Source organism: Penicillium coprophilum (genome assembly GCF_028826855.1).
Source record: "Penicillium coprophilum strain IBT 35676 chromosome Unknown utg000006l_segment0_segment0, whole genome shotgun sequence".
Taxonomy (NCBI): Eukaryota; Fungi; Ascomycota; class Eurotiomycetes; order Eurotiales; family Aspergillaceae; genus Penicillium; species Penicillium coprophilum.
The window spans coordinates 3583404-3595724 of NW_026622725.1; the positions used below are offsets into that span (position 1 = coordinate 3583404).

The 12321-nt window shown below is 50.7% G+C and overlaps 4 protein-coding genes across 4 annotated transcripts; 3 read left to right on the forward strand and 1 right to left on the reverse strand.

The window, feature by feature from the left end:
• Positions 1-713: 713 nt before the first annotated feature.
• Positions 714-2731, reverse strand: N7500_010333 (uncharacterized protein; the record flags this gene model as incomplete). The annotated part of the gene is made up of 5 exons (XM_056681471.1): positions 714-1712; positions 1772-2077; positions 2321-2567; positions 2621-2656; positions 2709-2731. 5 exons carry the CDS (start codon positions 2729-2731, stop codon positions 714-716), a joined length of 1611 nt encoding a protein of 536 aa, XP_056528853.1.
• A 270-nt stretch (positions 2732-3001) lies between these two features.
• N7500_010334 (WD40 repeat domain-containing protein) lies at positions 3002-4297 on the forward strand (the record flags this gene model as incomplete). The annotated part of the gene is made up of 4 exons (XM_056681472.1): positions 3002-3042; positions 3105-3270; positions 3329-3976; positions 4040-4297. 4 exons carry the CDS (start codon positions 3002-3004, stop codon positions 4295-4297), a joined length of 1113 nt encoding a protein of 370 aa, XP_056528854.1.
• A 1737-nt stretch (positions 4298-6034) lies between these two features.
• Positions 6035-8556, forward strand: N7500_010335 (thioredoxin domain-containing protein; the record flags this gene model as incomplete). The annotated part of the gene is made up of 4 exons (XM_056681473.1): positions 6035-6130; positions 6180-6297; positions 6348-7859; positions 7916-8556. The coding sequence occupies 4 exons, from the start codon at positions 6035-6037 to the stop codon at positions 8554-8556; spliced, it is 2367 nt and encodes a 788-aa protein (XP_056528855.1).
• Positions 8557-10028: 1472 nt separating this feature from the next.
• Positions 10029-10979, forward strand: N7500_010336 (Allergen V5/Tpx-1-related protein; the record flags this gene model as incomplete). Its single annotated transcript, XM_056681474.1, has 2 exons — positions 10029-10585; positions 10637-10979. 2 exons carry the CDS (start codon positions 10029-10031, stop codon positions 10977-10979), a joined length of 900 nt encoding a protein of 299 aa, XP_056528856.1.
• Between the last annotated feature and the right edge of the window lie 1342 nt (positions 10980-12321).

The following is a 12321-nucleotide window of genomic DNA, read 5'->3' on the forward strand; positions in this document are numbered from 1 at the left end:
ATGTTTTGTGCCTACCATTTGGATTTTGGAATTCATTGTGGCATACCGAGGTTAATCTCGACTATTGGAGGTGTATGGATGTCCGCATAGATCCAATTGTGGAGTGTAGGTTCCTCCTGCGGTAGTAATAGACGAGCGTACAGTAGTCAAGGAAGTGAATGCTTTATGTAGATTTTGTCCTAGGGCTTGACCAGGAGATTCGAGGGCCTTGGGTTACAATGCTGTATACATTGTTTACATCTACAAGAGAAGAAAACAAAATGATCGTAGGCCATCTGGCCTCGTTTTTTTTTGCCTTTTTCATTTAGGTCATTGAGGGAATTGCCCCAAGATGGTGTACACACAATACAATCTGCTCTATGCCGCGCACGAGAGATAGTAGTGCATTGGCCACTTTCTGCGCAGTGAAAGCATGAAAAGGAAATATCCACCGGATTCAGGTATTTCGGAAGACGCTGCAGAAAGGGTATGCGTGACAGACGAAAAAAAAAGAGATAACAAAGAAACACAAAGAAACACCCATAACTGCTATCGCAAGAAGTATCGTATGATCAACCCAGTATGCCCCCGGCCCCAGTTTGCCATTGCGCCGAAGAGAGACTAGAAAAGATTCAAGCGTGGTCATTCGTTTCGGTCATAGTCTTGTCACCCCAAATATGAAAACAAGATAGCAATCATCGCTAGAAGGACATGTAGTCAAAAAGATATCTCGATTAACCCTGGGATGGGACACCAGTGGACTCCGAGGTGACTCGGCCGCCGCGGCCACGGCCATAGCCACGACTGTAACCACCTCCGCCTCGACCACGACCATAGCCGCGGCCACGACCACGACCGCGGTAGTTGGGCCGGTAGCCATCAACGCTACCTTGTCCAAAGGTCTCCATATTGCGTTTCTCCTCCTCACCGCGCCATTCGCGACCACCTACACGACCGGTGTTTTCCTCACGATCACGAGCCTCGCTCGAAATATTGTCGAAGAAGGAAGAGCCGCGGTTGTAGCCGTGGTGCGAAGAGGCACCGCCATTTGACATGGATTCCATGGATTCCGCCTCCTCAGCTGCATGAGCTTCAGCTTCAAGAGCAGGAACCCCGGTAGCAATGGCCTCCTTCACCAAATCCTGCTTGTTGAATTTGGCGTTTGCAGTTTGGAAATCGTAATCCGATTGGGGGACCTCAATTTTCTTGTGCTGCTGCTGAGGACGAGTGCCACCGCGTCCACCACGAGGGTGGTGGTGACCGCCTCGGGGACCACGGGTGTTGTCGTAAGGGCGCATCTGATTCATCTGCTGCGCAAGCGCATCCACGACACCTTCGGGCTGTCCAGGCTGCTTCTGGGCACCGGGCTGCGGCAACTTAGCCATGGCGGCAGCAACGGCAGCGGTGGCAGCGGCCGTTGCATCGGTGATCGACTGGTTATTTCCCCGAGGGGCGGTAGGAATATGGGTAGTCGGAGGAGCAGGCTTTGGGGCAGCGATTGGGATAGCTGGCATGACTCGGCCATTCTTCTGAGGGACAGCAGTCAGAGGAGCAGTGCTGACAGGACCTTGTAAAGCTTCAGCCACTGTAGGCTTGGATTCGATCGGAGGAGTGGGGGCGTTCTGGGCGGCGGGAGTTGCGTTACGACTAGTAGGCTTGTTGGGGAGCTTCTCCTCAACCGGAAGTTCAGAGTTGGACTTAGGTGCAGGAGCGGCACCGGGAGGCCCTGGGCGCTGAGTTCCAGACAGCTGAGACCCAGGCTGCTGAGGCTGCTGAGGTCCAGATTGCTGACCAGGGCCAATGGGCATCGGAGGTTGGAATTGACCAGGACCGGGGGGAATCCATGGCCTGGAGGTGGGTACCATCCGGGCGGAGCACCGTAGGGCGGGAAACCGGGACCGGGAGGGAATGGAGGAGGTGGTCCGAATCGCTGTTGTCCGTAGGGTGGGTAATAGCCTTGCTGGAATTGTTGCTGCTGGGGGTAACCGGGAGGAGTTGGGCCAGCTCCCTGGGGTAGTTGGGGAGGGGCCTGGGGAGGAATATTCGGTGGGGCAGGTCCTGAGTCAGGCCCTGGGCCAGGAACCGGTCGTTGCATTCCCTATTTGCGCCAGTTAGCACGCTGTATACACAACGATGAGGGAAAAACAAGTCCAAGACGGGGAATTGATCATCAGAAGGAAGGCAACGGAAATCTCTACACGGTTTTGCGCATTCAGAACAGGTCTGTGAGTTTACATCCGAGAATTTTTCGTCATTTGATCAATTTGCCGAAACAATGGGCGGCGATTTCTTGTGCTGGATGACACCATAGATCGGAAAAAGAGGGATGGTGGTGACTTACCCCGAGAATAGCAGGGTCATCTGGTACCCGAGGTGGTTCTTGCGGTGCGGGATCCTTTTGGTCCTCCCCAGCAATGCTAATGTCCTTCACATCGCTTCCTCGAAAGACAATGTACTCATAGACACTGGTGGAGGGAGGGACTTCCTCGGCGGGGTTGCCACGGCGCCCTTCTGAGCCGAATGACATGACATTCTCGAGAGCTATCGTGGAAGCTTCGGGGTTGATTTCGTGAAGAGTACCGACATAGCTGGACGACAATTAATTGTGGGCAAAACAATACATAGAATCTGATAAACTCACCGAATGTCACTTTTCGAGATCAGGTTGAAACGCTGACTGCCAGATGTTAACTCCAGGCCACCTTCGCTCCGAACAGGTTCAGACTGACCCTATGAGGTGATTCATTTCCATGGCAGCTGGGCGCGAGTTCGCGCGGCGTAAGCAGAGGGGAGAATACGGAGGGAAAGGGGAAACGTGGAGGTCCGAACAGACGAGATAAGAGGTTGGGAAGAGAACGGAAGGGAGAGGAAACGCAAATTCTGTGGTTTTGTGGAGGAGTGCGGACTACGGTGGACGATGTAAGCTCGGATAGCAATTTGGTAGTTGGCGGGGGAGAAGTTGATGGGGAAAAATGCGAGCTGCTTTTAACGTTTGACTTAATTTTGAGATACTTGAGACACGATGACGACATCTTCGAATCGAGATCATTTCTTTCAGACATCGTGAGTCAAAAAGAAACATTTGGTCTTCGAATTGAAAATATTTTGATTGACATCCCTTATAGCGCATCTCTGGATGACCAGGAGCGGAAAGATGCCAAGGCCCAGAATACCAATGGTAGCCCTATTCGACTACAAGGGAAGATCCTAGCAGTTCATTCAGACCCCTGGAACACTGGTTCGATTTATGTTGCCCAAAGTAATGGCACCGTGAGAAGGATTATCCTTGCTGTAAGGCCGCCCGTAATCTCAAAATGTCTCAAAATCCCAAGTTCTCACACAACTATAGACTGGAGAAACAGCTAGAGTATTCACAGGTCCTATGGCTCCCGTTACTTGTCTTTGCTTGAGTCCTGATGGCAAGCTTCTGTTTGCTGGGTGTTGGGATAAAGCTATCTGGAGTTGGGACACGGCCACGGGCCAGCCACGCCAGAAGTACGAAGGCCATACCGATTTTGTTCGAACAGTTACCAGTGCAAGGCTGCTTGGAGACGATCTACTTATCTCCGGCGGTGCCGATGCACAAGTCTTGGTGTTTAACATCGCGAGTGGTGAGCGGTTGGAGACCTTCAAGGGCCATTCTCGCGGTATCCAGGACCTTGCCCTTGACCCAGAATCAGAGAGTACTCAACCCATCGTATTCAGTGCGGGGAGTGATCGGGAGATTCGTCAATTCAGTATCTTTGGCGGGGGTAGTACTACTGACCCTCTCCTTCCACATGAGACCAGTGTCTACAAGCTCTTTTTCGATAATGACGGTGATCTCTGGACTGCTTCGGCTGACAAGACTGCCAAATGTTTGGTTAGAGAGGATGGGTGGAAGGCCAATTTGACTCTCGAACATCCCGACTTTGTCCGTGATATTGTCGTCTATGAAACGGGAGGCTGGGTTGTGACTGCCTGTCGGGACGAGGAGGTTAGAGTGTGGAACCGATCGGTAGGTGTTTCTTTATTCTTTAGCGTTTCAAGTTTTTTGTGGGATACATACTGATCAAATTAGACTGGAGCACTCTACCATACTTTCTCTGGACACTTTGAGGAGGTCACTGGGCTGGTGCTTGTGGGGTCAACCATTGTCAGCGTAGGAATTGATGCGACCATTCGCCAATGGCCCCTTCAACCTGATGAGCTTCAGAGGGCAGTGGAACTTGCAAAGAAGCCTGCAGAAGAGGCGAAGAAAGAGGATGAAAAGTCAGCTGAATCGATGCTAACGGCGGAGGAAGAGGCGGAGTTGGCCGAGCTAATGGGAGATGATTAGATGATATGATACCCAATTGTGTTTTTGAGTATGTGTATACCTAGAAGAGACATGTACGTTGGAATATACAAATGAAGAACTATACAGAACCTACTCCGTAGTTCAACGTGCGGCCTCCTTTAGTGCCAACTTGGCCGAGGACCCGGGGAAAAGGCGGCTATGTGGGGCTAGTCACGGCTGCTGCGGGCTGGGCTCAGGCCTCTGACCTTTTCGCAGCTGCCCGGCGACCCATTTGAGGCGACTTGAGTTGTACAAAAGCCATGCCAGTTCCCCTGGTTTTTTCTCTCTTACTTTCCTCAGGTCTCCAGCTCCATGCCCCGGATTTCTGACACATCATATCGTTTGGAGGAGCAGGCCATACAACAAGGTAGGACTAACCTCCGAGTGCCCTCATCCAGGAAGACTCCTGGGTTCTAAAAAGAGCAGTATTGCGTATACAAGAATCCTTCCCCTTGACGCAGTTGGCATCCTTCTGCATGACCGACTCGCCCTTTGCTTTGTAGCTACTTTCGATCGAATCTGAGTCGCTAGGCTCAAGCTGCGTACGGTATAGGAGCCTGGACAAGGAAGTCGATGCCATGACGATCTATTAATACTGCTGTGATAGTTAGGATGTTGAACTGCTCGCAGTGCTACGACCTTGGCGTCTACAATGTTCGCTGTGGACAGTGTAACGGATCCGGTCGCGTGGTAAGCTGTGGTCAATGCAGTGGCGAGGGTCGGGTCTTAAACACGTTTCCTTGCGACAGTTGTCACGGCAATGGCTGCTATACATGCCACAATGTAGGGTCATGGTCCCGATATTCCCCTTGCCCAGCTTGTGGGGGCGGAGATAATGCATATTCCTTATGCAACGGATGCGATGGAGATGGGATTGTATACTGTGGTGTGCTTTGTGTTTGCGGAGCAGGAATTAAAGAAAGGCAGAATCGCGGCGAATTGTGACGAATCTGGGGACCGAGCCTCTTCCGAGAGAATGCCAAACGCTGGAAATATTCGGTGCGGCCAGAAGGTGCACAACCGAGTACTGGTCTCAATCACAAAGGGGTACTGTTGCTCGTAGCTAGATGTGACTTGTATTGACAACTGATGAGCTCCAGAGCCCATCCGAAAGAGTGACTATGTAGCTGTCTAGCTATCGGGTACTTGTACTGGATCGCATCCTTGTCCGAATGATTCCTTCATTACTTGTTAGATAGTAGTTATCGTCGAATCAGAAGCTTCGATGGGCGCCTTATCCTTGCCTCTTTTTCTTACCTAGAAGCGGTAGCAAGGCTTTAAAGAAGTCATCAGTATCTTCCTATTAAGGGTGAAGAGAATTAGCTTGAAGAAGGAGATCATTTCTTTGTCTGGGGTTTGTAATTGATCATTCAAGACTGATTACTCCGTACAATATACCTGCAACCGTGTAGTACCCACGTGATCTTCCTGATGCAGCCATGACGCACAGGGCCGATCTCCCGCGTCCACCTTCGCCTCGACTCCCCCGCCTAAAGGGTGGCCCGCACACGACTTTATTCTTCAAGACACGCTCCAACCCGTCTGTCTCACCGGGAAGAGATACTATTTATACCAGCCAACAATTTCTATCCCATTAAATCTCGATCGTGGGGTAGTCTATAACATAGAGTACTTTACCTACTACCGGAACTGGTGAGTAACCCCTCTTGGACTTCGGGGCCTCGGGCTGACGGACGTCCAGTCTCCGACCAGAAAAAAAAATATTGGATAGACGCGATGGCGGCCTCGATCAACCACGCACATCCGCGTCATAATGTACCGGAAACAAGCCCCCAAATGGTCAATCGCTTAGAGCAAAGCAAATCCCCTTATGTGAGAGATGTGTTCCCTTGTAAATTGCAACAAGCTCATGGAACAACAGGTCCGAGGACACATGAACAACCCGGTAGCATGGCAAATGTGGGATGCAGAAGCTTTGGAGCTTGCCAAGAAGCATAACCGTCTAATTTTTCTCAGCATCGGTTACTCCGCATGTCATTGTAAGTTACAGCGATCTCGCTGGGGGTACCGGGATTCTAATCTTGTCTAGGGTGCCATGTTATGGAAAAAGAATCGTTCATGTCATCAGAGGTAGCTTCGATTTTAAACGAGTCCTTCGTCCCGATCAAGGTTGATCGCGAAGAGCGACCGGACATCGATGACATCTACATGAATTATGTCCAGGCCACAACTGGTTCTGGTGGCTGGCCCTTGAACGTCTTCTTGACCCCTGACCTCGAGCCCGTGTTCGGTGGCACTTACTGGCAAGGCCCAAATTCAAACACATTTACGGGCCCCGAGGCAATCGGGTTTGTGGAGATTCTAGAAAAGTTGAGAGATGTTTGGCAGACACAGCAGCAGCGTTGTCTCGATAGTGCTAAAGAAATCACCAAACAATTGAAAGAGTTTGCCGAGGAAGGGACTCACTCGCAGCAAAGTGACCAAGATAATGATAAAGAGGAGGAGATGGATATTGAGCTTCTAGAAGAAGCGTATCAGCATTTCGCATCTAGATACGACTCGGTCAATGGTGGATTTGGCCGCGCACCCAAGTTCCCTACACCGTCTAACCTCAGCTTCCTACTCCGGGTTGGCGCCTACCCGACTCAGGTCAAGGACATTGTCGGGCATGATGAGTGTGAGCAAGCAACCGCGATGGCCGTCACGACATTGGTGAACATGGCTCGCGGGGGTATTCGAGACCACATTGGCCACGGATTCGCACGGTATAGCGTGACGGCGGACTGGGGTCTACCCCATTTCGAGAAGATGCTCTATGACCAGGCACAGCTATTGGATGTCTACGTAGACGCTTTCCGGCTCACTCATGACCCCGAACTTTTAGGCGCTGTATATGACCTGGCTGCCTACTTGACGAGCGTCCCAATACAATCCCCCACTGGAGGGTTCTTTTCCTCGGAAGATGCGGACAGTTACCCTCATCCAAATGACACTGAAAAGCGGGAGGGTGCCTTTTATGTCTGGTCGCTGAAGGAACTCACTTCAGTCCTCGGTCCTCGGGATGCTCCAGTTTGCGCCAAACACTGGGGTGTTCTCCCTGACGGCAACGTTCCGCCCGAGTACGACCCGCATGATGACTTCATGAACCAAAACGTATTGTCCATCCGCGCGACACCAAGCAAACTCGCTAAAGACTTTGGTCTTAGCGAGGAAGAAGTTGTTAAGATCATCAAGTCGTCAAAGCAGAAGTTGCAGGATTACCGCGAGCGAACACGCGGGCGGCCAGACCTAGATGACAAAATTATCGTGGCCTGGAATGGATTGGCAATCGGTGCGCTTGCCAAGTGTAGTGTTCTGTTCGAGGAGATCGAGAGCTCCAAGGCCGTGCAGTGTCGCGAAGCGGCAGCACGGGCAATTGGCTTCATTAAGGACAAGCTCTTCGACAAAGCTACAGGAAAGTTATGGCGCATTTATCGCGACGGAAGTCATGGAGACACCCCAGGTTTCGCTGATGACTACGCCTACTTGGCCAGCGGGCTGCTCGACATGTACGAGGCTACTTACGACGACAGCTATCTACAATTCGCCGAACGACTGCAAAGTGAGAAAACCTACTTTAGTTTCAAGGGGAAACAATGGCTAACTTGATGATTCTAGAGTACCTCAATGAATTTTTCTTGGCTCAGAGTGGCTCTGTAGCTACCGGATATTACAGTACACCTTCAGTCACCACCCCCGGCATGCCTGGTCCCCTCCTCCGTCTGAAAACTGGTACCGAGTCAGCAACACCTTCGGTAAACGGAGTCATTGCGCGTAATCTGCTGCGCCTGTCCGCTCTGCTCGAGGATGAGAGTTACCGGACCTTGGCCCAGCAAACGTGCAACACCTTCTCTGTGGAGATCATCCAGCACCCGTTCCTGTTCGTCGGGATGCTGGACGTGATTGTGGGCCTTCAGATTGGCACTCGCACAGTGACGGGTGTGTTCTCCACCGCCGAAGTCCCCTCGACACCTAATCCACGTGGCGACAGTCTCCTCAGTCGGAATGATCTGCCTATGTCGACACTTGACATAATCCGGCAGCGGATTCGGGAGGAGGCCGGCGTGGCCGTGTCCTCGTCTACCGTGGTCACTTCGCTCGTCGACATCCGCCCCTCACATCTCAAAGACTTTGTGGGCAATCAGTCCTTCTGGCTCAAATCCCGCAATGCCTTGTTTAAAGATTTAAAGGCCGCCGAGCCGGCCAAGAATTACTTGATGGTTTGTGAGACTGGGCACTGCCGAAATATTGATCTCTAGGTGAGCGCTATTGGGGGGGGTTTGCTATCTCTTGAATATTAAAATCAGGTATTTTTTTTTGTGTGGTGTTTCGGACGTTTAGTTGGGTCATGCTTTACGTTTCAGAGCGGATCTCTTGCCGCCCCCTGTGAACTTTGGATCTTGTGGGCTTCCAATGCCGGGAATGTGGAGGTAGACTAGAATCTACCGATACTCTAAATGGAGTACGGCAGATGCGTATACAGGCTAAAGAATACATTTGAATATTTTTTTTTCTCGCCGTACAGTGTTGGTATACAGTTAGGCGCCTTGTTCCACAATGATCCATGGACGATAGGTATACGGAGAAGTTGCATTGCCGGGATCTTTCCGTCTCGCCCTGATTGGTTCCCTGATGTTTCCAAGGTACCATGGAATCGCCGTCAACAAGGATGCATATGTAAACAATACTTAGACGGACCTCAATGTCAGTATAAGTTTCAAAACAGACCTCAGGAATGTTTCTGTTGATCACAAACTTCAGACTGGTGATACCTAGGTATACTGTATTCGGAGCCTTTTGCTGGCAAAGTCTGGAATGAGTGGCTGAAACGAGGTTGATTGTTTTAATCTATCTCAGATCCGCCCGCATAGACTAAGTTTCTTAGGAGGTTTAGTGGGGATGACAATCAACTCGAGTGATTGGCCATTGAAGCTACATAGTGGACACACTGAAACTGTTCCTGGACAAGGGGCTTGGCTTATTCCCTGGCTACGATCATACCTACGATCTATGCCTCTGACCTTGGGGATTTTCCCATCGAGATTTTCTCTCGAAACCCATGGCACTCTAAATGACCCTCTTTATTTCTTCTGATTAGCGCCGCTGTACGTATGCGGACTCCATACTTCTAGGCCCACAGGGTGATCTAGGGGATAAACATATCCAGGGGACACATCACACATCGTATCCTTAATCTGGCAAACGAAATTGCAGGTGAAGTCCCGGAGATTATTTGAGATTAGGCTCCAACTCTCCAGCCTCATATCTGGGACTGGTATTTAGGACTTGGAATGTACGGGGTAATATAGAATGTGCCACTTGGAGATATTTTCAAATCTCAAGGGGTTGGAAATTTCCCAGAGAATAAGTATAGGAGAGATCCATCGCAGTTTTTCTTTTTTATCCAATAATTCGAAGAATTTATAAGAGAGAATTAGTTCATTTGGACTTCATTTAAAATTAATATCCTTCTACGCACGGCCCCACCTCCTCCGTCTCCCCTTTCTACATTATTTACTCATTAATCCCCTTGCCTCTCTCCCTTCTCTCCAAGCCATTCAATCCTTTTTGCATCTGATCTTTCTTTCGCTCTTTGAAGAAAGGAGGTGTTTTTAGGCCTGCCATTCCTTTCTTTAACTCCACACTCCTTTGTCAACGCAGTCGATCTGCTTGAACCAATCCCGACCCTCTTTACAAACTTCCTGGAGAAGTTTCTTTATCTACAATCAAAATGCGTTCTGCTGTCATCCTTGCCGCCTTGGCGGTCGGCACTTGTGCCAAGGTTATTGAGAAGGAAGTTTTCGTGACCGACTGGACTACCGTCACCGTCACCACTACTGTCACTCAGTGGCCCACCAGCTCTGCCACTGTTGTGGCCAAGCAGGACCACACCAAGCCCGCCGAGGCTGCTCACCCCACTTTCGATGTCTCTCGAAAGGCCGCTGAGGTCGATGCCGCCCCTGCCGCCGCTTCTACTACTGCCGAGGTGAAGGAGGCTGCTTCCAGCACCACCTCGTCGGCCACCTCGTCTGCCACCTCTTCCTCCACCCTCGAAGCCAGAATTCAGCCCGTGACCACCTCGGCTACTACCGCCGCTACCACTTCGGCAAGCTCCAGCACCGCCGCTGCCACTGCCGCCCCCAGCGCCGGCAGCTCCTACCAGGAGTCCATCCTGCACTACCACAACATCCACCGCAGTGCCCACTCGGTGGACGCTTTGACCTGGTCCACCGACCTCGAGGAGGCTGCCAACACCGTTGCCTCGAGCTGCTCTTACGGACACGACACGTGAGTATTCCTTCCTTTTGCTTGGAGACACAACCGTACTGACCTTAGTAGTTCCGTCAAATCCGCCAGTGGAGCGTACGGTCAGAACATCGCCTACGGTTACGACAAGCCCGATGTCGGCGAGAAGATTATCAGTGACATGATGTACACCCAGGAGGCACCCAACTTCGAAGGCCTCTACGGTCAGGCCAGCCCCGATATGAGCAACTTCGCTTCCTGGGGTCACTTCTCTCAGATCGTCTGGAAGGGAACCACCCAAGTTGGTTGCGCCACCGTTAGCTGCCCTGATTTGAAGAACGTTGGTGGTCCCGCCCCCTACACTGTCTGCAACTATGGGTCCCCCGGTAACGTCGACGGCGCTTATGCCGAGAACGTCTTGAAGCCCAGCGCATAAACGTCTCGGGATATACGGAGCTGTTGATTTGGAAATGTCGCACCTGATATTTTCCTTGGGAAGTAATCTAACCCCATCGATCTGGTTCCAAACAACATGTCTTCCCCCTTCACTCTGTGACATCTGGATTTACTTTTCTTGTCTTTTTACCTTCTTCGTCATTTGCATGTCCTGCCTCAATTGGTCATCCTGCTCGGGAGCTTTACTTGAAAAAGAGACTGAGGACGAGCGGGTTTTCGCCATTGTGACCCATACTGTATGTATGCAAGCATGCTTTGTCCTTCTCTGGAGGACACATGGCCATGCAGATATTATTGTTCCATTGTGAATATTCTTTTGACTCCTTGTTTTCCGCCACTCTGGTGTTGCGGTGCATCCTGTGGATAACAAAATCTCTGGCGTCATTTTTTTTCTCTTTTGCGAGCGTGATGTGTACTGTGTACAATCCCAGCATATGTAATGAAGTTGTCTTGACATAGGATTTCGGACTGTAGTATGGAGTAGTTGTATATGGAGACATGGTTGTAAATACCCGTGGACTGTATGGACTATGACGCGCGTCCACGTGACTCCAAGCTCCCCCCGCATGACCGGTCCCTTCGCCCGAAACGTCATTGGGACATGAAGTGGGAGTGCATGCCGATATACTTCAATTTCCGAAGACCTTCGATGTCGGGTACACGGTAAACTCTTTCCTCGGTACCGGAAGATCTTTTATAGTTATTCAATAGCCAGTTGACCTTAAATTCCCAACTCCAACGGACTTCGTACATACCCCGAGCCAAGATATCTGCAACGTGCAGGGTCCATCGGTGATTGGCATTAACCTTGGAAGTAAGTTCTTAGCCTTGTCTATCCCGCATACTACCCTATCATCTCGCCTTTGATCGCCCCCCCACGGGTGGATGAGGGGCATCCTTCCAAGACAAAAGCCATTTCACCTTCATGAAAACCGCCGAAGGTGTGATAGCTACATATTACAAAACCTCTGAAGTCTCCCATGATACTGAAAGGGACTTTGTAGAAATGAATTGTTCACGGGGCTCTTTTCTTGGCAATTTGACATCTGACAGACGGCAGAAGTGAAACTCATCCGTTTCTCCGGCGCTATCATTCCGCTCTTCCACAGTATCATCCGGTCACACCAACCCGCATCTCGGGGTTGCATATCATTTGCATTGTCCAGTGCTCTGTAAGTCTATTGCTCAGTGGATGTCCCTTTTCCATTTCCCCTTAGGCCCGAGGCGGATCCACAGTCGTCGATATCGCTCTATAATCCCCCCCCATATAAGATTATCTTGCTCTCTTCTTGTCTCCCGCCACTTGATTTCTCTCATATCTC